At 36.4% G+C, this 25,793-nt stretch overlaps 1 protein-coding gene across 4 annotated transcripts in view; it reads right to left on the bottom strand.

The window, feature by feature from the left end:
* Positions 1-25,793, bottom strand: part of LOC129762022 (uncharacterized) — a 118,086-nt gene that overhangs the window by 40,194 nt on the left and 52,099 nt on the right. For all 4 annotated transcript variants that reach the window (XM_055759973.1, XM_055759972.1, XM_055759974.1 and 1 more), the window contains one exon: positions 2,911-3,102. In XM_055759973.1, coding sequence (XP_055615948.1) covers positions 2,911-3,102 — 192 coding nt within the window. The remainder of the gene's footprint in view (positions 1-2,910; positions 3,103-25,793) is intronic.

The raw sequence follows: 25,793 nt of genomic DNA, 5'->3' as shown, positions 1-25,793 counted from the left end.
TTAAACTTTTACGCTGCCACTCATTCTCTAACGAATAAAATTTTATTGTTTATAAATAATAAAATAACTAACTATGCCAAGAATGGGATGTTAAATAGAATGATGTCTTGTTATAGCATACATTGCGGAACAATTGATGTAACAATGGAAAAAAGCGACTAGGAATATATTTTTCTGTCGGTTAGACAGTTTTCGTAACAACAAGAATGGAAGCCTTATATCAACAGTCCCGCTGTGTATGGCCTAACTGTGAACATTCGAACAATATGAATATTCTAACGCCGAAAAAGGCGACATGTGTATCGATAAGATAGGAATACTCTTACGACTAAATGGCTACTGTGTAATATATCACAAATTATCGTGAGATAAAAATGTGTAAATACGGCTCTGTTACAGCTGAATTGCTGAATGAGCCCAATAAAATAAACACATGAGATAAAAAAAATCTAATGATGAGAGATTACAACCCGCTTCAAATCTTGCTTAGTGTTTAGTGTTTAGTGTTTAGTGTTTAGTGTTTAGTGTTTAGTGTTTAGTGTTTAGTGTTTAGTGTTTAGTGTTTAGTGTTTAGTGTTTAGTGTTTAGTGTTTAGTGTTTAGTGTTTAGTGTTTAGTGTTTAGTGTTTAGTGTTTAGTGTTTAGTGTTTAGTGTTTAGTGTTTAGTGTTTAGTGTTTAGTGTTTAGTGTTTAGTGTTTAGTGTTTAGTGTTTAGTGTTTAGTGTTTAGTGTTTAGTGTTTAGTGTTTAGTGTTTAGTGTTTAGTGTTTAGTGTTTAGTGTTTAGTGTTTAGTGTTTAGTGTTTAGTGTTTAGTGTTTAGTGTTTAGTGTTTAGTGTTTAGTGTTTAGTGTTTAGTGTTTAGTGTTTAGTGTTTAGTGTTTAGTGTTTAGTGTTTAGTGTTTAGTGTTTAGTGTTTAGTGTTTAGTGTTTAGTGTTTAGTGTTTAGTGTTTAGTGTTTAGTGTTTAGTGTTTAGTGTTTAGTGTTTAGTGTTTAGTGTTTAGTGTTTAGTGTTTAGTGTTTAGTGTTTAGTGTTTAGTGTTTAGTGTTTAGTGTTGTTTAGTGTTTGTATTAAGACTCAAAATTTATGGACGTCTGATTGAATTGAAATAATTGCTCTTTCTAAAAGTATAAAGCCTGGGAGCCCGTATCCGCTTGCTGATCCCATCTCTGCCAGCTCAAAGCCACGCTGAAATGGAAACGAAACAGTGAAAATATGAGTCGACTGACAGCATGAAAGAGATTGAATCTATGACATTACCGCGATTTTTTCAACACTGCACTCCCAGAAGTCCATTAATCAGAGCCACTCGCAAAGAGCATTTCACATTATTCTTCTTCTTCTTCTCCTTCAACGCTAGCAAAATGAATATGAAAAAAATCACCTTTCAACATGTTGTACGAAGTTCTCTTCTTTTTCGGTGAATAACTGCTCCTGAACCGCGTTATTTTCCCCACCCCCTCCCCTCTTCTGTCTCTTTCCATCGTACAAAGTTGCGGTTTCCGTGGCCGTATGTGAAAAAGGCCACAGACAAATGGATGTGACACTCGGAAGAAAAGCACGAAAAGTGTGTCTCCAACGGATCTGAGTTTAACCGTCACCAGTGAATGGCAGTGTTGCTGTCAACACAGCATGGATACTGTATGGTTCTGTTGAAAACACCGGGATCCAATTGTCTATCCGCCCCATCCGGCTTTCCCCTCGGATTCTATCGTGCAAAGCGCAAAATACGGACCGCCGATGATGAATGGAATGAATCCGATGGCAATGAGAAGCTGAGGAGAACATACGACCGCGCTTCCTCCTTTTGTTCCGTGCGCTCCGATGTGCTCTCCGCGCGGTAATAAACGAATGTAACATTTCGGATTTAGAATGTAAATATGAACAAAGCTCCTCTCGTGTTGAACCCACGCTTTGCGGTATTATGCAGTTATTCCGCACAAGAACGAACGAACAGAAAAAAAAGATAGTTGAGGGACTTAATTTACATTCAAGCTCATTCAGACGGGAATTGGCGAGGATTTATGGATGCATACTTTACACAAATTCACTCCCTTTCTCGTTCGCTGTGTACTTTCCGCCTTTTTGAGCAACGAGCGATGTGTTCACCTGTGAGCATGCGGAAGAGAGTCTTTGAATGTTTCCGTGATGCAAAGGAAGAGTACGGATTGGAAGCCAAGCGTTGGCATAAGATTATATTAATAAATTTAATTTACAGGTACTCTTGTTGTGGCGCGGATTGCGCAGCTTGCAGCTGTTCGGAGATAGAAACAGTTCCCATCGAGGATAAATCATGGTTTATAGTGCTTACGAACGCAGCTTATTTTAGGGTCAAATTTCCGCCCGAAGCATAAGCACAGACCACCGGAAGAATCAATAATCGTAATGGCAGCCAATCATTCACCACGATTAATTGCATCATTTCAAATCCCATCACGAACAGGCGTATCATTTTCAGATACATTTAGCGCCGAGGAAAAAAAAACTTTTCCCTACCATCACTGTGAGGGAAGTCCGGCCGATGGTAATCATCAATTATTCACCGATGGAATCCTTCTTCCCCAGCTTTGGTCGGTTCTGCCGGTGCTGTTCGCATGTCAATGAAAGAATCCTTAACACGAAAAAGCTAATTTGATACCCAATAACGATAACCTTCTCGTTCTCCCCAACGCTTCCAGAAGGAAAAAAACTTTTACCCTTTCTGCTGGGAGCGGAATTCTTTGAAGTTATATGTCCTTGAAGAAGTAAACAGGTCGAAGTGAAGCTAAAAGCTGAAAGTAATGTCGAAAATTTTCCGAATAAATTGCCGCCCCCCAACTTTCGGCATTTTCACTTTCGCCGGTCGCCGATCCCAGATCCTTTTGTGGGCACTTTCATCCTGTGAAAATTCGAAAATCGGATGCCAAACTCACCGTTGTACTTGTCGAAGGCCGTCGGAACGTACTCCGGGGTGAACCGATCCTGGATGTAGGACACAATGAGGTTAGTCTTTCCCACGGCACCGTCCCCGACGAGGACGCACTTCACGTTCGGAGGTTCTTTGGCCGACCGGGATGATTCCTTCCGCTTTTCGTCGTCGCCCTTCTCCGGTCGTTTTTTCTTGTCTGAAATGAGAAGGGGAGGGAGAGAATATTTAGAATTTTTTCTTGTTTAGTAAAGGACAATGGGAATGAACTGTAGATTTAGCAGATTTTAGAAGTTGTCAAGACATGTTCCGATTTCGATTACTTTTCGCTATAGTCATTTGACGATTCGTTTTTAATCAGATCTGATTCCAATCAATGAATCAATCCTTTCGAGTGACTTGCCGTATCTTAACCGTTGAGGATTTATTGCAGCCTTTTGGTTATAATCTGTAAACAGAAATGAATGTCTACATATATTTTCGACGTAGAATTACGTCTTTCACGGACATATCAGGGGTACAAATTGAAAAAATTAAAATTGATAGCGTTGAGAAACAATGTCCAATTTTCAGCGCCTATTACTCAGTCAGTTCGATCAGTACTTCGACAGTTCCCAGCAGTCTATTGCAAAATAGAGTTTTTTTTTCAACTGGGCAGATATCAAGGCGTTTCCCTAACAATGAGTACAAAATCGGGCACTTTTAAAATTTTTTGAAATTTTCATGTTTTTTGAATTTGATTTTTCTTAGCTTTAAATTAATCTTTTGAATTTTTTGAATCTCAATCAATTTGTTATAAATATTTTTTGAGTAATTTATTTCTTTGAAATTGTTTAATATTTGTTTTCTTTTTTTTTGCATTTTGCACCTATCGAAAATTGTTTTAATCAAACGAAGTAAATTTGGTTTTCTATATTTTTTTAAATTTTGATTTTTTATCAATTATTTTGAATTTATTTTCAAAGTTTTTCTTTGATTTTTTGGTTTTTATTTTTTTTTATTTTTTGTTGTTGACTTTTCCAATTTTTTGAACTTATTTTTTCACTTTTTCACTTTTTTTTTGCATATTCCGAATATTATAAATCTTTTCAACCTCTCAACCAATCTGAATTTCTTTTATTCTTCGAATAGATTTTGATCTCTTATCTTATTTTTTCATAATTGTTTTGAATTTGAGTTTATTTTTAATTGATGGTTTTATCAATTTTAATTTTTTTTTAATTTAGAATTTTATAATTTTTTTAAAACTTTTTGAAACATTTGTGTTTTATTTTTTGAATCGTTGGTTTTAATTTTGAATTTCTATAATTTTTAAATTTTTGATTTTATTTTTTTCCAATTCTTAATTTTTTGATTTATTTGAATTGTTAGAATGTTTGGATTTTCATTTAGAAAAAAAAAAAAAAAATGTTCAAATTTTGTGAATTTTTGTTTTTTTTTAATTTTTTGAAGCATTCAACTTTTTCTACATTATTTGTATTGTTACATTAATTTTTTTATTTTATTTACTTGCAAAAATCTCTTTTTCTGAAACTTTTAAACTATTCGATTTTTTTTTTTTGTAATCTCATCCCAATCTTATTTTTTGTTATTATTTTTTGATTATTAAATTTTTTTCAAATTTAGTAATTTTTTTTTAATTTTTTGAAGTACTTGATTTTTTAAATTATTTGAATCAACTATTTCAATTGTTCGAATTTTTTATGTTTTAATTTTAATTTTTTGCGAAAATCTTTTTTTTAATTTCTTTTTAAGTTTTAAAACAATTTAACTTTAGTTTAAACAAGTTTTTTGAATTTTTTATTTTTTTTAATTTAAAAAAATAATTATTTTGAATTTTTTGAATCTCCATCAATTTATTAAAAAATTTTTCTAATCTTTAATTTTTTTTATTGTTCTTATATTTGATTCTTCTTTGCATTTTTCAAATATTTCGAGTTTTCTCCCAACGTATCTGAATCTGTTTTATCGAACGAAGTAATTTTGGCTTTCCATATTTTTTAGAATTTTTTGGGTTTTTTAAAATTATTTGAATTTCATGATTGCTCCGATTTTTTCCAATACATGATTTTTTTTTTGCATATTTTGAATGTTTTAACTTTCTTCAAATCTCCCAAATCATATTTTTTTTTTATTGAACGATATGATTTTGATCTATTTTTTTGACGTAGGACTACGTCTTTCATCTCTATACCGGGGTGTAAAATCAAAGTTTCGAAAACGAAAGCGTTACGCCGGAGACCGTGATTTTGAGTGTTAATAGCTCCTAAACAACTGAACGAAATGGTATGATAAACACTTCATTCGAAAGATAAAATGTCTACGCGTTCTATACTTGTTACTTTCTGATCCAAAAACTTGTTTCAATTGCTTTCAATTTGCTTTCAAAATAGGCTATTGAAATCACCAATCGGTATATAAGCGAGCGCCGCTCGGAAATCTACTCAGTTCTAATTGAACAGCGATTGGAGCATGTTGTCGCTGTTGTGGTGAAGCTCTTCATTTATCATGAAAGCGCGGATGAACGGTGTCACCAAGAGCCTGTTTGTGCACCTTAGGCCAGAAGGGAATTCATCAGGAGGAGAGTGATGTTACAAACGGTTCCCCGGGAAGATCTCGAAGCAGCCGCTACACACACACACACACATACACGCACGGAATTCTTTCCGTTTGGATCGAGAAAGATCCGGAAAATAATCTGCCAGTTCCTCTAGGAATTTAAAAATACATTCATGTGAAAGAGTTTATTTGAATGTTTTCTATCCATGTAACACTGTGACCAAATATGTTTCAATCAAGTGCTATTAACAGATGGTTATCGAGTTAGCATTAACCACTGGTGGGCTTCCAGTATCGAGGAAAATGTGGAAATATCTAATCGTTCTGAAAATAATCTGCCAGTTCCTCTGGGAATTTGAAATTACATTCATATGAAAGAGTTTATTTTAATGTTTTCTATCCATGTAACACTGTGACCAAATACATTAGGTTTTGTGATTTTTCAATCAATCGCAATCAACAGGATAGCTTCTGAAGATTATTCTTCCCCATCAGTAGGATATTTCCGTATCCAATATTGGATGCATAAAACCTTGTGCCTCCAACGTAACGCTCTCGTTTTCGAAGTTCTCCAAATATTCATTCATTCAGAATGAATTCAGATTCAACTTCATACAAATGATCTCTAAATCAACGATAGTCCTACGTCACCCTTGCGGTTATACCATAGATATAACCCACTTCCTGTTTTTTTTATTTTTAGAATTAATAGAATTGTTTTGAATTTAATTTTGTTTTTTAAGTTGTTGGGTTTATTAATATGAATTTAGATTTTTTTCAGAATTTTCCAATGTTTGATTTTTATTTTTATCAATTCTTAATTTTTTCAAAGTTAGGTTAACATTCGAATTGAAAAGACTCTGAGAGATATTTTTTTCAATGTATTGGAATTTTTTATTTTCTAATTTTATGAATTTAGTTTTTTTTTTTTGAAGCATTTGAATTCTTAAATTATTTGAATTGTTTGATGTTTTATTGTTTTTATTTTAATGTTTTGCGAAAATCTTTTTTCTTAAACTTTTAAGCTTTTTGAATTTCTCAAATTTTTCATAATTTAATAAATTTTTAATAAAAATTAAACTTTTTGAATTTTTTGTATTTTATTTAATTTATTGTATTTTTTTTCAATCTTTCAACTATTTTTTAACATTTGTTTTTTTTGCAATTTTTAGTTGTTTTGATACTTTAACGAACGAATCAATTTTGATTTTTTTATTAATTGTTTTAAATTGATTATTTTTTTTAATTTCGGGTTTTTTAGAGTTTAGAGTTTTTTTTTAAATTTTTGTTTTCAAAATTTTTTCCTGAATTTGAATTCTTATTTTTCATTAACTTCTCTAATTTTCTGTATTTATTTTTTTCATATTTTTTATTTTTTTCAGGATTTATGATTCTTCTGATAGTATTTTTGCATATTTCGAATGTTTTGAATCACTTTAGTTCCCCAACCCATCTGAATTTTTTTTATTGAACGAATTGATTTTGATTTACTTTTTTTACATTTTTTTGAATTTTTAGAATTGTTTTGAATTTGAGTTTTTCCTAGTAGTTGGTTTTTTGAATTTTGAATTTTTAGAATTTTTCAATTTTTGATTTCTAATTTTTTGAATTTTCAATTTGTTTTGAATTGTTAGAATTTTTAAAAATTGTGTTTTTTTTTCAATTTTCTAATTTTGTGAATTTTAATTTTTTTTAAATTTTCTGGAGTATTTGAATTTTTTAAATTATTGGAATAGTTTGAATATTTTAATCTGTTTCTATTTTAGTGTTTTGCGAAAATATTATTAACAAAAACTTTTGAACATACTAAGTAAATTTGATTTTTTTGACGTAGGATTACGTCTTTCGGGAACATATTGGGGTACAAATTGAAAATCGAAAATCGAGCACATCGTGAAAATTGTCCAATTTCAAACGCTTATTGCTTAGTCATTTCATGATGGATTTTTTAAATTTTTGCGTTAATCGATTTCGGTACTCCATAACAATTTTTTTATATTGAAGAAAATAATATATGTCATGAAACTAACTATCGAACAATTGAAAAATATCAACCCCTGTCATAACGGAAGCACCCACTTCTGATTGGTCGAAATTGACGACACATGCGGCCCTAACAGAGACATCAAAACCAAGGTGCCCTAGGGAAAACGGCATTGCAAATATATGCAAGTCGGGGGCATTTATATATTGCAAGTAAGGTGAGTGATACGATTAAATCTAGCAAATAAAATTTAAATTTGGAACTTTGATGTTGGTTGCTTCATGAAATTTCATATCAATGACCGATCGTGTATTATGAAAACTTTAGCACAAGTATAATTGTGAAATTTTATATGGTAGCAGTTGTGTTAAAAATGATTTGATGTATGAAACGATTTATTTCAATTCTCATAAATGAAAAACAAGGTGTGTTCTCGTTCAAGAACAAGTCGTTTGGTTTAAGCTGTCTGTTTTGTTGTGTTCATTTTCACCCAAGGAAAGTTTATACGGCGAGAAAAATTGGAAAAGTGAAAAAATATTCGAAAAAGTGATTTCCCATATGGTTTTTCTATATTAAAGTAACATGTTTTACTGATGAGAAAAATTGATAATTGTGTTCGGTGTTGGTAATTACATTATATTACATTGGTGAGTGTTTTTTTCTTTATTTCATCCATGCACAGGAGGCATCTCGTCTAGGATCACAGAGGGAAATTGTCATCATATCTCGTTTCACTTCGGTAACTTTCATCTGATACGCACCATCCAATGACTGTTTACCATCCTTTTGTCATCATCACTCGGTAAACACTGGTGGAGTGAATAAGTAATACCCAACAACCAAACAAAATTTTCAGGGCCACCAAATCATTATCAAAGGGTTTAACGATGTAATTCCATATCCAAACATATCCAAAATCAACAGATAGTCTAACGTAATCCTACGTCAACTATGCGGTCGTGTCTCGGACACAACCCTCCTGTGACTTTTTTTATTTATTTGAGTTTGTTTCATCAATTGTTTTGAATTCATTCTTTTTAAAATTTTTGGATTTTTCAGTTTTTTTGAATTTTTGATCTTGTTTTTATTAATTTTCGTATTTTCGGATTTTTCATTATTATTTTTGAACTTTTCAATACTTGGTTTTTATTTTTTTACATTTGTTTAAAATTGAAAAAAAACAAGTTTTTAATTTCGACTTGAATTTTGAAAGATTTTTTTTCCTTGATATTTTTGAAATTCTGAAACGTTTTACTTTTGGTTTGAATTTTTTAATTTTTTTCAAATTTTATGTATTTTAAGGCAATATTCTAGTGTTGAAATTGAATTTTTAAAGATTTTTTTTGTTTTTCCTTGAATTTTTTGAAATTCCGAAACGTTTTATTTTGGTTTGATTTTTTTCGATTTCCGTGCATAAAACTTTCGTTAATTCGAAAATCCGCGCATAAAAAATGTATTAATTGGAAAATCCATATGAAAAACAGCGTGAAAAATGTTGGTGTATTTGTTTATCTATCTTTTAACAATAAAACAAAGTTACAAGCTGATGAAGTGAAGGGGTTCAAAAAAAGGTGTGCCATGGCGTACACGATTCTAGCTCTTCTGGTTAACTGAAACAAAAAAATCGAACAGATTCTGAATCAGTGAGGATGAAGCTATCGCTTGAACAATGTCAAAAATATGTTTTTTGACAAAATGGCGGCCGTTAGAAGACAAAACTGTTGTTTGAAATATTTTTTACGTTTCTCCATTTTTGAAAATAGTAAAATTAAAAAACTATAATTTTTTTTATTAGTTCATGTGATTGAGAGATGTATGCAGATTGTATTCATATGAATTCGAAATAAATCGGTAGAACTTGAGATATCGTGTACGCCAGTTTAAAAAAAAAACTAGTTCCGAAATTAACGCGTTTAAAGTTAACTGTTATGGCAATATTAGATTAGATACCACATCACCAAAATGGCTTTAACTCATTAACACTCTGACGGCCATTGCTGCAGCGCACACGTTTGAAACTTTGGAGGATTTCGCGTGTGCAGTGCTGCACTCATGGCCCAGCGAAATAATTTTTGAGTGCAGTACGGTACTCATGGCCGTTAAAGTGTTAAATAACGGAATTTTCGTGAAGCTCTTCCTACAGTATATTTTTGAATGCGTAAACTACAGAAATATGAAAAAAATAATCTATTTTTTTTTATATTTTTCAAACATCAGAGTTCTTAGAATTTTCTAAACATAAATTTTCTAAATTTTCTGAATTTTCTGATTTTTTTTAAGTTTTTTTCGTTTCACATATTTTTGAAACTTTGTAATTTATTTGAATTGTTTTGAATCTTTTAATTTTTCTTTTAATTTTCAGAATTTTCTGAATATTCTAAATTTTCGAATCTTTCCAAGTTTGTCAACTTGTCAATTTGTCAGACAAAAGTTTACTTAAGTTTATTCTTTCTCTCCTTTCTCTTCTTTTAGTGTTTGTTTCAAAAGTAGTTCAGATTGTACCTAGTTTGTGAACGATACTTGAAAATATATCACAGTAAACCCACCCACGGGTCGTAGCAGCTTGGAGCCGCCTCTGACCGCATTATAAACAGATCATTTCACGACATTCCATCCGACAACGGACAATGAGTCATATGGTCAAGAGATCTGCAGCACATTTCACGCCGATCTGTAAAATGGTTTTCATGCATCTATCACATGACCAGCAAACGTAGCGATTCGTCACATCATCTTAGACGGTTTATAAAGCAAAAAAAACGAGATGAAACATGGAAAAACAAGGCGGCCGACCCGTCGTCAGGTATTATTCAACAGTTGCTGGTGAGCATTAGCGGAATGAAGGCGGAGGAGAAGGAAGGAAAAAGCACCTCAAAACGAAGCAACACGCTAATCGCATCTTGTTGAGTCATCCGTGAAGCAAAAAGTCGACCTTTTTCTCCTATCTATCACCCATACAAAGAGAGTACGCGACATGAGAATCAGCTTATCCGGGTGTTCTCAAGTTCATGGTTCTGTCATTCTTGTTTTTTTTTTTTATTTCGCTTTTGCTTGTTTGTGCCATATAGAAGAAATCCTTGAGCGTGTTTCAAATCTGCAACCAATTTCCGTTCAGAACGGAAGCAACAGAAAAAAAAATGAATGTCCAAGCAGGGATTTGCACTGTTATCTATTTTTCCTTCTCACACACTCACAAAGATTTGATTTGAGAACGGAAGCTGGATTTGGTAGAAGCAGTGCACTTCACATTCGTTTTACTTTTTCCTCTGAACGATATTGAAGGTTAGATCTCTAACCCCATTCTCTCTAGTTGTCTTTGTCTACTTTCTGGTTTCGGTTCCAGCTTATATCTCACATCTTGTTTCTTGTTTTTATTAAGGCTCTGTTTTTTGTTGTTTCCATCCGCGCTGAAAACCTCCGAAGGCAATCTTCATTAACGGTGTGCGTGGTCGGAGCGTTAGAACTTATCTGATTACGAAAGGCTGAGGGCTTCGAGCGAACGGACCGTTCCGTTCCGAGAAAGTGGTCATTAAATCCGAAAAAAGAGCAATTTACACACAAAAACGAAATCGCTTGGTTGGACCCTCGGAACACCCTCCGGGCGAAACCAAGAGCAGGGGGAGATGGGAAAGTAAGATAAAGGCAGTTGGGATTTCGGGATTGCTCTTTTTGTTTTTATTTTCCCTCCCCCGGTGTCGTTCTCCCCGTCCTTCCTTTGTTTCGACCCGCGACAGGGACGTGTTGACTACAGCTATCAGGGCGAAAGGTTTTTCTTTCGCTCCTTTCTCCCGAGTTAAAAAAGGAACATTCAATAATAAACGAGAGTGACGCATACTTTATGGCACCGGAGATGTAAGATGTCAGATTGTTTGCCCATTTGTTTGTAATTTATTATCACCGACTGCTCGGGGAGCGAGCAATTAGCAAGTACTTTGGTGTTGATGCTAGGCAAGGATCTTTCGAGTTTACAGCCTTACGACGGACAAGATTTCCTGATAACTCATAGCAATTGTTCACTTAACAACTCCTCGATGTAATAAAAGTAAATGCAAGGAATTCCAAAAATTCAACGCGTCGGGCACCTGCCGTTTCGTTGAACAAACGATTGATTACATCAATCGGAGTTGTGTTGATAAATCTCAAGAAAGCTGCTATTTATGAGCGTCATTCATGGGACACCGGCGGAGCAACGCATTTCGAAAGCGAATTCAATGGGAAACTGCGTTTTTTCACCATTGGAAACAGCATCCAGATGAATATTCATGAAGTGTTTTTTCTGCATCTGGGAGGGGATTACGAAACCGTAAAGAGGTTTGGCCATTCTTTCGGTTTATGTGTTTATTTTTTTTTTGGTCATGGTGAATGGTCATTTTGTGTTGTTGTGTAAAACTGATTGAGATTACAAAGAGACAATTAATTTTGGCATTTCGTTGTGGGTAAAATCGGAGAGTGCTCAGATACGATCGCGACCGAAGAAGATTCCCACTTTTGGCGCCGAATTTTGATTTGCCTCGCGTCGGTATTGTTTTTTTAATCAATACAGTTGACCTGCGGAGCACTAGATTTTTACCAACGCTCTATTACTTCTCATATCGTTTCAGCAAAAAAATGAACAAATCATGAAACCTGGACGAACCAGTCGATTCGATCCTTCTAAAGTTTTTATAAAAAAAAACTGTTATTTCACGCACATAAAATTATGAAATATCGCGCTCAAAATTGTCATAAGGACCACTAACAGTAGTACAAATAAATTGTAAATCCCGGTATAAATTAGACATAATGAAAATAAAAATCAAAATGGTATGGGTAGAAGCACCTAACTAAAATAAGGAAAAAATAACCTAAAATAAATTTATGAGACTATAGCTGGGACACATGATAGTAATTATAAACTTTGGTTTTATGGCTTGGTGGTTTATTATAGTAGGAAGTGCCCAAAACACGACCATTTTGTAAGCGTAAGACGAATAACATATTCTTTCTAATTTGATTTTTCATCACTTTGGGGGGGTATTTAAACGCAAATAATTCCAAATTCCAAACTAAACGAGTTTCTAAGAAATATTTCCTAGCTTACGCTCTCCAAATGAAAAGTACACTGTCAGTCCGATGTGAACAACGCGAACCAGGCGAAACTCGAGTTCTCTTTCTCTTTCTCTTCTCTTTCTCTTTCTCTTTCTCTTTCTCTTTCTCTTTCTCTTTCTCTTTCTCTTTCTCTTTCTCTTTCTCTTTCTCTTTCTCTTTCTCTTTTCTTTCTCTTTCTCTTTCTCTTTCTCTTTCTCTTTCTCTTTCTCTTTCTCTTTCTCTTTCTCTTTCTCTTTCTCTTTCTCTTTCTTCTTTCTCTTTCTCTTTCTCTTTCCTTCTTTCTCTTTCTCTTTCCTCTTTCGTCTTTCTCTTTCTCTTTCTCTTTCTGTTTCTCTTTCCTTTTCTCTTTCTCTTTCTGTTTCTCTTTCTCTTTCTCTTTCTCTTTCTCTTTCTCTTTCTCTTTCTCTTTCCCTCTTTTCTCTTTCTCTTTCTCTTTCTCTTTCTCTTTCTCTTTCTCTTTCCTCTTTCTCTTTCTCTTTTCTCTTTCTCTTTCCTCATTCTCTTTCTCTTTCTTCTTCTCTTTCTCTTTCTCTTTCTCTTTCTCTTTCTCTTTCTCTTTCTCTTTCTCTCTTTCCTCTTTCCTCTTTCTCTTTCTCTTTCTCTTTCCCTCTTTCTCTTTCTCTTTCTCTTTCTCTTTCTCTTTCTCTTCCTCTTCTCTTTCCTCTTTCTCTTTCTCTCTAATGCTCTTTCACGATGTTTTAAAATTATCGCGAAAGAATATTTATTGATTCATGAATATATATTTTTCATCCCTTTCAAAGTCCATCCCCATGAGATATTATAAACTTGTGCTAACGTTTTTTCCAATCTTCGAAACACTTCGTCAATCGTAGTCAATCATAGCGTAGCGTCATCCTTTCATGGGTCTCTTCAGTTTCCGGAACAAGAAAAAGTCACAGGAGGCCAGATCTGGGGAATACGTTGGTTACGGCATCATTAGTGTTGTTGCGCACAGCAACGCACAAGCAACGATGCCAATTTTTGTTGTACCACAAATCCGGGCGTTTCTGGCGGATTACTTCTCACAAATTAACTTGCAGGTAATATTTGTAATATTGACCGTTCTACCCTCATGAACCACGCCTCTGCAAACAAAGAAAACTCACTTTTTTCTGTCTTGGTTTGTGCGGCAGCTTCCATTGAAATTATTGCCACCTCGATTCCAGTTATGACCAGGTCACCAGTTATGACTCTCTGGAGCAAATTCGGGTCGTCGCGCGGAGAGAACCAACATAACGCCACTAAATAATCGAAATTCGAATATACGTAGCCGACGAAAATTGAAAATTCACGATACTTTTTGAACATACCTCGTATTGAATGGGAAGAAGAACCTCTAGTTCAGTCTCACTCTGAATGGAGAATGTGTTCAGGTTAGAGGTGGGCAAAACGATTCATTTCAGTGAGCGACTCAAAGCCGCTCGTTCATTAAAACGAGCCGGCTGTTTTTTGAACCGCGGGTCTTTTTTGAGCCGAGACTCTATGGAACCGCGGCTTTTTTTTTAGCCGAGACTCTTCCAAAAAGCGACTCTTTTTGAGCCGAGATTCTTTTGAAAAGCGGCTCTTTTTTGAACCGCGGTTCATTTCTGAAGAACCGTGGATCGTACGCTCGTTCTGTCGAACCGGCTCAAATGAGTCTCGTGGGCGCTCGCCCATCTCTAGTTCAGGTTCGTTTTTTTACGCGTGGTTTCTATTTTAACTTTTTGACCTTGGCTACAAAAATGGGTGGTCGAGACCGAGACCGGGACTGAGACTAAAAGACCGCGCGATTGAGAGTCTGAGAGACTGAGCGACCGAGACTTGCGGAGTGACTGAGTTGTCGAGACCAAGGAACCGAGAGATTGTGAGATCAAGAGACCGATTGACTGAGTTACCGAGACCTTTTGAGTGACGAAGAGACTGAAAAACCGACAGATTAGAGACCGAGACGTTTGGGGTTACCAAGAGACCGAGAGACCGAGTGACCGAGAGATTGAGGCTGGCGGAGTGACTGGGAGATCGAGAAATTGGAAGACCGAGAGACTCAGACTGTTGGGGTTTCCGAGAGACCAAGAGACTGAGAGACCGATTAACCGAGACTTCCGGAGTGACCGAGGGAACGATAGACTGAGAGACCGAGAGACCGAGACTTTTGGGGTTACCGAGAGATCTAGAGACCGCGAGGCCAAGAGATCGATATTTCCGGAGTGGTCGAGAAACCGATAGATTGAGAGCCCAAGAGACCGAGAGACCGAGACTTCTGGGGTTACCAAGAGACCTAGAGCCCAAGGGACCGAGGAACCGAGAGAATGAGAGATGAAAAGATCGAGACTACCTAGATTTTTGGTCCAAGAGACCAAGACACCGCGGGACCGTGGGGCCGAGAGATCAAAAGACCGAGACTTTTAGAGTGACTGAGAGACCGAGACCTTCGAGGGTACCATGAGACCGAGAGATAAAGGCTTTAGGAATGACATTGAGACCGATATAGAGAGTCTAGAATTTATTGTGGCTTCTCACCTCTGACTTCTGACTTCTGACTTCTGACTTCGTACTTTTTATTTCTGACTTTTGATTTCTAAGTCACACTGAGACATCTCTTGAATTTTATGGTAAACGTGACTCTATCACTATTTACTGCTTTTTTCCTACTAATTGAGTAATATGGCAGCATCAGCTTTGCCAGCTTGGTGAACACAAAAAGATTGTTTGTTGACAATAAGAAGTGTCGAGACCTTATCGAGGGGAGTGTTTTTTTGAGATTGTTCGTTTTTTTTTGTGATAACATCGATAAAGAAGTTCCTCACATAGTGGGAGAAAGCTGTTATACTACCGTTTCAAAGGATGAACATGAGTATTCGTTAGACACCAAAGGACACCGGAAGGGTGCGTTGCGTGATTCGGAACTTCCTGGAAGACCCTGAGAATTACGGGGAAAATATTCGAAAGCGAAAAAGAAGAAACTGACATAACGTGACATGAGAAGAGTCATCCAACGCGAATTGGATCTGAATGTGCACCGTGAAACGATGCGTCAGGTGAGATATTTGGGTCTTAATTCCCGTTTCGATAAAGGAATCTTCGGAGTAAGGAATTCTTTCCGTTGTCACATGCGTCTTTTGAACTAGACACTCTTTCATGGCTTGTTTTTTGTTTAGGAATTCGAATTAAGTACTTATAACACAGGAAATTCAATATTAAGGAGAGGAACAGGAAAACGAAAAAGAAGGAATAGAGAAAATGCGAAAGAGAATATATAGAATGGAGACAACACGGAAAAAGGCAACTAAAGGGTGTGTCACATCAAATTGCATCACGGAAAAAACGCTGTAGAAATTCGCCCAGTAGACCGATCCTTTTGAAAATTTTAGACAGTAAAATAAAAACTATTTAACAACTTTTGGCATTTTCTTTTTATTCATACTTCGAACCCAAGCTCGTATGCTCGCACCTTCCTCTTTACCCCGTCCATAAGGTTCTGTACAACGTCAGGTTGTAGTTTTTTTTGAACAGAAATCCATTTTCTCTTGAAGTCCGCCTCCAATTTGACAACTTTTGGGTTCTTCCGGAGGGCCTGCTTCATAATCGCCCAATATTTCTCTATTGGGCGAAGCTCCGGCGCGTTGGGCGGGTTCATTTCCTTTGGCACGAAGGTGACCCCGTTGGCTTCGTACCACTCCAACACGTCCTTTGAATAGTGGCACGAAGCGAGATCCGGCTGCGAGAAGATGGTCGGGCCCTCGTGCTGCTTCAATAGTGGTAGTAAGCGCTTCTGTAGGCACTCCTTAAGGTAAACCTGCCCGTTTAACGTGCCGGTCATCACGAAGGGGGCGCTCCGCTTTCCGCAAGAGCAGATCGCTTGCCACACCATGTACTTTTTGGCAAACTTGGATAGTTTCTGCTTGCGAATCTCCTCCGGAACGCTGAATTTGTCCTCTGCGGAGAAGAACAACAGGCCCGGCAGCTGACGAAAGTCCGCTTTGACGTAGGTTTCGTCGTCCATTACCAGGCAATGCGGCTTCGTCAGCATTTCGGTGTACAGCTTCCGGGCTCGCGTCTTCCCCACCATGTTTTGCCTTTCGTCGCGGTTAGGAGCCTTCTGAACCTTGTATGTACGCAGGCCCTCCCGCTGCTTGGTCCGCTGGACGAATGAACTTGACAAATTCAGCTTATTGGCGACATCCCGGACCGAACATCTCGGATCACGTCTAAACTGCTTAACTACGCGCTTGTGATCTTTTTCACTGACGGAGCATCCATTTTTGCCGTTCTTCACCTTCCGGTCGATGGTTAGGTTCTCGAAGTATCGTTTTAGTACTCTGCTGACCGTGGATTGGACAATTCCCAGCATCTTACCGATGTCCCGATGTGACAACTCCGGATTCTCGAAATGAGTGCACAGGATTAATTCACGACGTTCTTTTTCGTTCGACGACATTTTTCCAAATTTACGAAAAATTGACAGTGAAGCATGGCCAACGTGATCTATACACTCTTATCTGATTATAAGCGAAAGCTGAAGATATAATTCCTAAAAATTAAATTTCGACAGCGTTTTTTCCGTGATGCAATTTGATGTGACACACCCTTTATTTGACTGTGAACTTCATTTGTCTGTGGAAGGACATTATTGCCCCATGAAAGACACACATTTATTCGCTTCAAATAAATTAACTACCCGTCATCTACTTTCTCTTTTAACTCCTCGCACACCCGGTTCCCCCCATCCCAATCGACAACATTTCTCCCTCTCGAAGAAAAATCGATTTTTATCAGCAAAAAATAGGGTGGGTTTTATCTATGATATAACCGCAAAGTTGACGTGGGATTACCTTTGCTTAGTAATCATTTGTTTGAATTGATTAAATTTTTGATTAAATGAAACAATTTCCGAATTCAATTCAATTTGCGTTGTGAGTAAAAAGTTTAAACAAATGCCTTGTCTCTAGTGTCTGCACGATTTTACCAGGAACCTAAGTTTAGAAGACCGTTTTAGGGAAACGCACTCTCATCTGCACAAAGGCAAGCGAGTACAAATGTACTCGTAGTTTGCATGTATTTGCAATGCCAGTTTCCCCAGACACCTTGGTTTAGAAGTCTTTATAGGTAAACAGATTTCAGTCGGAACAAAAATACTTCCGATCTGCATGAATTTGCAATCCCTATTTCCCTAGACACCTTGGTTTTGAAGCCTGTGTTGAGGAAACATATTTTAGTCGGAACAAAAATGCCCCGACTTGCATGTATTTGCAATGCTAATTCCCCCTCGCTCCAAGGGTTTGTAGTCTGTGTTAGGGAAACACATTTCAGCCGGAACAAAAATGCCCCCGACTTGCATGAATTTTCAATGCCAACTTCCCCACGCTCCTTGAATTTGAAGTCTGAAATTTGAAGACACATTTTGGTGGAAACAAAAGCTCCCCCTACTTTCATGTATTTGCAATTAGTGATCCCCGATAATCGTTTGATTAATCGATTAATCGATTAATCGAATACTTCCTAAAGAAATCGATTATTAATCGAACGAATACTGCGCAACCAATAATCGAAGTGAACGAATACTTTACGTCGATTAATCGATCCAAACCCACAGTTGTTTTTTTTACTTAAATTCTTTTTATTTCTTAATTTGGTTCACATTAAAATATAATACTACATTTCAAGTGATCAACCTAGGGTTCCACATCTTTAAGTTAGTCAAACCCACAGAAAAAAAACGCAGTTTTATCCTGAAATTCAATCATTATCTTTGGTGCTCCTCTAGACTCGTAAACGAAACTCAATGCAGTCAATACGGATTGAGCTTCTTTTGCGAGTTTGGGGAAGCGTAGAAGATGATAATTGATTTGCAATGTCGATTTCTCCAACGCTACTTGGTTTTGAAGTCTGTGTTAGGGAACACATTTCGGAGAGAACAAAAGTCCCCCTACTTTCGTGTATTTGCAATTCCGATTTCCCCAAGGCTGCTTAGTTTTGAAGTCTGTGTTGGGGAAACCGTAAAGCGGGCCAATCGAAACGAGGCAGTTAAGGTGTTTAGATAACGCTTAACATTTTACAGTTATTCAATTATTTATCTAATGGAAAATAATATTTTATTAATTGCGATAGATGCGTAAAAATATTCCCTATCAATTGATGCAAACATCTTTCCGATCCAGTAGAAAATGTTCGAGTTATAAGCATTCGAAATTTTGCATTTTTCCCTGCATGTTCAGTGTTTATGTTTTCATTTTACCCCCCATATATTCCGGTTAGACGTAGTCCCACGTCAAAAAAGTTGCCTTCGTTTATCGAACTAAACGACTCCTTGTTTCAGCAACTGAGCAGCAACCACAACGGAGTTCGGGATGCCAGCCAATGCGGTCGATGTTTTTCCGCGCGTTAAATAATCGATTTCGCTACCGCCGGACAGCCGTGCGTTCCGTTCGTTCCGCGATTCCTCGTCGCGATGGACGACAATGAGAAGGGACCAGAGCCCGTCGCAGCATAAATCTTGATTTATGCGATATAATTCTCGGTTTTGGAGCAGCACCCGAGGGGGTTTCCCGAGTTCTCCGGTCTCGGATTGTTTGTTTCGCATTCACGTGTCAGCTGTGTGACGTGGTTGGTCGCGGAACCAACTGCTGCTGCTGCTGCTGCTGCTGCGAACTGTTCGGCCAAAGTCTTCTCCATACCTCGTCGGTGGTGGCAGCCGAGATCGAAAGGAGTGCACCACGAGGAGCCAAAGACTTTGACTTTGAGTTATGAGGCTAGCTTAGGGTTTGTGTTTTTTTTTGTTGCCTGTGCTACTGCAGCAGTGAAGCATAGAGAATAGGTTGGCGTGTCAAATGGCCCTTTATCTTCGGTTGGGTCCCATGGTAACCTTCGTAGACAACGCGGCGTGACAGTGATGAAGGTACAAGCTAGCTAGCTAGCCAGCGACCGACATCACCCATTCCCCGGCCAGCCACGAGAAGTTACGACAGCGACAATTAGCTAACCTCACATTTCACACTCGGTTGATAATTGACTCCCAGAGAGTAATGCAATTTTCATCAGCCGAAGCTCGCCCTTTGCCGTCTACCGGAAAAGTGGTGGAAAAAAGCATAAGCCAAGTGAGCGTAAAACGAGCAAACTGCTGACTACTGCTTCTGGTTTCTACGCTGCCACGATATGGCCGAAAGTTATTACAGCAGCAAGTGTTCCGGAAATTCGGGACAAATCGTCCGCCCCCGCACGGGGCTCACTGTCGGGTAAAGTTGAGCAACAAATGAATTCTTAAACTCTTTTTAATGTAGCCGTCTCCTCCACGGGGCTTCTGCGATCCTCAGGAGGAAAGCAGTTGTGTGAAATGTGTGGTACGCGGGGGAAAATCCTGTTGACTGCGTTCTATTTTCGGAGGGCCATCGTGGGCGGGAATTTAAAGTCCACAACAGCTCGGGTTACGAGCTTTGTTCGAAAAGTTTTCCGAGAGAGAGGAAAACAGCGTTTGCCTTGGGAAGTTGGATTGGGCGAGATTGTGCAGTGAATTCACTGTTTTTCACGGTGCTTCGTTTTTATAGAAAAAAAAATTCTCCATGAAATACTTTGCATTTTTGTCCACCAACATTTACGACTACAACTCACTACGAACGGATTCAGATATCTTCTGAAGAACTCAACGACAAAAAAAATCAAATTAAAGACACAGTTAATAATTAGTTAGACTATAAAAATTAATCCAGAGGAAGTCGATGATTTTTCCCATTTTTTTCGATAGGGAAAAATAATTGTGCTTCGTGAATGCTGGAGAATATCCCTTCGAAAATCTTCGATGCTGTGAATACTGGAAATCGCAACACTCGATCAGGATTATTGTCAAATGTAAATTTCACTACACGACAGTGAACTCTTATTTATTCTGACTAACAAAATCGTTAACAAAACGATATTTTAAGACATTAAATTTGTTTCAACGACATCTAATGAATTGAAATATGCGCCTTTTATTCAATCTCTGTGTGTTACAATGATTCATTTGTTTGTCCCTCTCTCACAATGATTCAAATAGATCTTGAGCTTTTCCCCCTTTCGATTTCTTCCAGGTGTTTTATGGTTGTTATTTACAATCGTTATTTAAAAAACCGCAAAAAAATAAAAAAACGACTATTTCATAAATATCCAGACTTCACTGAAAACAGTTGACAACCCTGATGTGAAGACATCTGAAAAAATTATAGAAGATTGTGTCCAAGACACGACCACATTGCTGACGTAGAACTACGCTGTTATATTCGTTCAAGTTGCTTGTTAATAGCTTCGGATATTATTTTATAATGCTGCGAAATTTTAGATATAAGTGTTCCATTCTACTGGTTTGGACGCCCTGAAATTGTTTTTATTGTAGAATCAGTTGACGATAATGATTCGATTGATGATTCATTCTTGCCCTCGCAGAACAATACACAAGCTGATCGCATGTGGCACTTTGTTTCATGTCAATGCATTGAAAACTTACCTCGAATGCTATTCCGGTGGCCTTTTTCGCAATTGACATACACTCGGCTACAGGCGACTAACTACTTGTTGCACCAGCACCATTATTTCACATCTCATAACTGCATCAATTTGAGACAGTAACGAATGGAAAAAATGACAATGCAAGTATTATCAAATATCATGCTACATGTTATTTAGTATCATCTCAGTGGAATCGCACCTAGTGTTCAATTCAATGCATTGAGGCGATGTTAACTCTTCGAATAAAGAAAAAGTCTGAATATTTGTCTCCAGTGATCCATTATCCATACCCTAGCGCAAATATTCCTCCCTCTTTGTTTATATTTATTATCGCGGTTACATAATTTGCACCACCAAACGATCGTCCATCATATCATTAAAGTATTAGGTGATTGTTGCATCGCGACATGGCCAATGCACACGGTTACAGATACAAATGGGGTTTCAGGTTCCAGTTTCCAAAGATACTTTTTGTATAAATAGAAAATAGTCAGCAATTCGACTAGAAAGTAGTCACATTTTGTGAAACATCTGAAAACAAACCGTATATATTTTTATTTTATTATTTACTAGCTGACCCGGCAAACGCTGTTCTGCCATATCATGTATTTCTAGAGAATATTTTGGTTGGTAAAAACAATGATTATACTTCAAGAGAGTTTGTATGTTATCGTTCAGATCTGCAAAATTAATCTAAATGATGATTTTCACAGCGAAACATACATATGCGTACCTCTTATATTCGAATTTTCCCTTTTTATTTAAATATCCTTCTTATATATAAAGATATGCATAGTCAATTTTTTCGAATTTTTCCAATCATCTCAAATATTTTCTAAGGTACTCTATCATTCTAATTTGGGTGAAGACAAACTCTCAAAATCTATGGACGACGGAGATCTGATCAGTCGTTCTTCCGTGATGATGAGTTATACGTACGTGGAAAAAACTTTCTTTTATATATAAAGATAGCTGTCAGTACCAGTCAGTCAGCGCTTTCCTACCAAAAAGCTCAACGTCGGCCCCTAGGGACCGGCGCTGGGGTCAACGTGTTGATGGAATGGCATCAGTTTGATGTGATGATTGTAATGCCAGAGACATCAGCAAGTAAGTAATTTTTTCGCGCCCACAGCTCAATCCGAAACGAAGACATGTGATGACGCAAAACAAGGAAGACAAGGAACAAGGAAGAACAAGCGATGTTCATTGATTCGTATCTAGAACGATACTTCTTTTCTTTGTACACGTATACTTTCAATCATTCCCCTTCGTTGTTCGCCGATAAGTTACTCGTTATTGACGGCTGGGGTAGGGAAGTTCAGAAATGAGCAGAACAATTGTATGGTAAAATGGAAATGCTTCTAGTTTTCATTAATTTCAACCGTTTACACACCAGGGGATTGTAATCAAATCTTTGGGTATTTCCGATTCATTTGGTATGTAAATCGCCAAAATCCGTTCGCGGCAAAAATAGTTATCAACGTTGATTTTATTTCATAAAAACGTGACCTGTTTTCTGATTTGGCACCCTTAATGAAAGACTTGGTTCTACGTCGAAATCACGTGGTATCCATGAACTGAACATTGTTCTTCTTCAACAAGCAAGCAAGTTGAATTATAGAGACTATAAATTAATTCAGTTCATTCTTCTCTAGCTCTGAAAAGAGCCCATTAGGACAACTTACTCCAAACTCCTTCTTTACCTGTCTTGACAAAGGCACTTCATTGTCGTTCGACGCTCCGTGTCTGCTTTCGGCACCATCAAACGAAGATCTGTTGAACATTATTCATTGCGTGCCCTATTTATACTGTCCCGCCATCCTTATATCTATAGCTTATATTTGGTTGAGCTGCGAGTAGAATATTCGCAATAACATAATTCACCCTTAATATTTCAATAGGACCTGAGGAGGCGATCTGGCGTAGTGGTAACATCCATGCCTCTCACGCTAAAGGTCACGAGTTCAATTCTCACTCCCGACATTCTTCCAAAAATGGAAGTAAAAGTGACGAACCAGCCTAATGAGTTGAAAATCACTATAATACAGATAAAAAAAAAAATAGGACCAGTCTGTCTTGATCGATTCTCTTCAGCAACATTCTCTACCGTTAACATCTCAGCGATAGAAGCATTTTCTGATGTTTTGGACGATCTGGATCCTAGAAAAGAACCCCGTTTATGGAACTATCTGACAAAGATATCGCAAAATCCGTCAACAAGGCAGTTGTTATCTAAAGAGAAAGTCAACGAAGAGAATCGATCAAAACAGTTAGGTCCTACTTAAATTTATGCGTGAATTGCTCTTTGTATAGAGAATCCGCTTCTCGCGTGTCATTGTTAGTTTTGTGCTGTGGTGAGTATTATGTGTGATACAACTGATCAATATTCTTTTCATGTGATTGTTCCTGGTAATCGAGGTAAGTGAGAATAAATATTTTGATATACGGGGCGGACTCGATTATATACGGTCTCCGATTTCTTTTCACTGTATATAATCAAGTCAAATTTATTTTTTTCAAATTTATTTTTGATGCACATATTTTTTGTTCTTTGAATATCAAAAAAGATTCATCCCCTTAAAGTCATAAAATACCTTTCTCACATAAAAAATCCGAATTCTTTCAGAAAGTTATAGAGGGTCATATTTGATGGAAAAAATACTTCTACGCATATGTTCAAATTTCAACAAAGACAGAGTTGACGAATTTCACGCCAACTCGTCTGGCTGTTGGCAGCACCATCTCAGATAGCAGTGAAACGTTGTGAGTGTTAACATATGGGTCTTTTAAGCAACTCTACATACTTGAAATATTCGAAAAAAAATTAGACTGCTTTTTGAAATAGTAAAAAAATTCTTGATCTTTTACAAAAAATTATAATACCTACAAAATTCTGGTCAAAGGATAAAATGTAAGAAATTTTAAGGATTAAGTAAGGATTTTAGGGGGCATGAAACGTTTCTATGGTGAATAAACACTGCCCCCCGCTCTCTAAGGAGAGAAGAGGAGGGGAGTCTGTCTTTATTCTATCATATTTTCTGTATCAAACATTTATTTCATGTAACGGAGAAACATGCTCTTTGCAAGTGGTTGAAAAATATCGAACGAGAATTGTATCTGAAAATAATCTGATATGATAATGATGAGTTTCAGTAGAAGTACTAGGATTTTTTTTAGAAAAAAGTAAATTCAACGGGGTCGATTAGAAGATCAATCAATGAACAGTTCTGCGATTGGAATCATGAACTTGCGCTTAGTAATAAAACGTGAATGTTTGAAGGTATTGATAACAAAAAACAAATTTTGGGCGGGACGAAGTTTGCCGGGTCAGCTAGTATACTATATTGCTATCTCAACTTTAAACAAAATTAGGATTAGCTGTAATTTTTCTAAAAAAAACATGAAAAATTTGTTGTTAGAAAAACTTTTTCCTTATGGACGACTTGATGGGAATTGTAAATGCTGTTCATACATTTTTTTTGAGAATTTAAAAAATACTTTTTTAAGAAAAATAAATTTTAATTCACAAAATAACTTTTTTTCAGCGAAATTTATTTTCGGAAAAATTGTATTTTTTTTTATAAACTTTTAAATTATTTCCTACATTTCATTCTTTTACCAGAATTTTGTAGGTGTCCAGTTAGAAATTTTTGTAAAAAATTAAGAAAAATGTTTTGTCTTTTTTCAAAAAGTGGTCTAATTCTTTTTCGAATATTTCAAGTATACAAAGTTGCTTAAATGACCCATGTCTTTACACCCATGACATTTCACTACTAACTGAGATGGTACTGCCAATTCCTAAGACGAGTTGGCATGAAATTCTTCAGTTATTTAACTTTTTATTTGTACCGTACTCTACCTTAAACTGGCTTTATTCAAAAATTACGCTACGTAGGACAATTCTGTTGCTTCCATTTGAAAGATAAGAAAATTTAATACAGCATACAGTTATAAAATTTCCAAATAACTGGATTTAAATAACATTTTAGTTGCGAAAAACTTAATAGTTAGTGGTTTTTAATGTGTTATTCTTAGTTTTATCCAAAAATACAAAATAAACTTGAATGTTCCTATTAACCAATATAAAGTTCTCTAACCGCCTCTACAATTCGTTCTTTGACACCCAACTTCAATCTCTCCTAGTTTCGTTGCAATATCATTTTCAACAATTCCTGGCCTTCAAACCTTCAATTAAAGTCTTCTAAAATCACGATGTTAACTCCACTGTACTCATAATATCCAATAATCTTTCACTTTCACGTTGTAATATTTAATTTTCGCTTGAAATAAGTCATATTTAAAAACATTTAAAAACATTGTCTGAACTTGTATATAATCGAATCATATATAATCGAGCCTGTAAATAATCGAGTCCGATCTGTATAGCTGTAGGGGAGGTGGAGGTAAAACGGACATGTTAAGAAGAACTTAAATTATATCCAAAGATATGTTTCTCATGTTTCCCAAAACTTCTATTCAGTTTCTTGCAATTTAATATACTGTTTTTCTACCTAATTGGCTAAATATTTTACAAAAAAAAAAAATTGTTTTTCAATGTTTTTTTATTAAAATTAAAACAGACCGAAAAGTACACAAAAGTTTTTCGATGCGGGTATAATGGACATGTAGTGGGGGTAATATGGAGAGGTTTGTAATATATGAAGCGTAGAGGTTTATCGATCGCGAGAGGAATAATTTAATTCAACCAAGGTCTGAACCCCCTTCGGGCCCTAGGAAGACAGCCCAATGTGCCGGTGAGAGATGTGTTGGCTCGGTTAGACCTTGATTACATGTCCCATATA

Source organism: Toxorhynchites rutilus, chromosome 1, assembly GCF_029784135.1.
Source record: "Toxorhynchites rutilus septentrionalis strain SRP chromosome 1, ASM2978413v1, whole genome shotgun sequence".
Classification (NCBI taxonomy): domain Eukaryota; kingdom Metazoa; phylum Arthropoda; class Insecta; order Diptera; family Culicidae; genus Toxorhynchites; species Toxorhynchites rutilus.
Note: the sequence above shows the minus strand (reverse complement) of the source record. Positions and strands in the feature narration are given on the sequence as shown.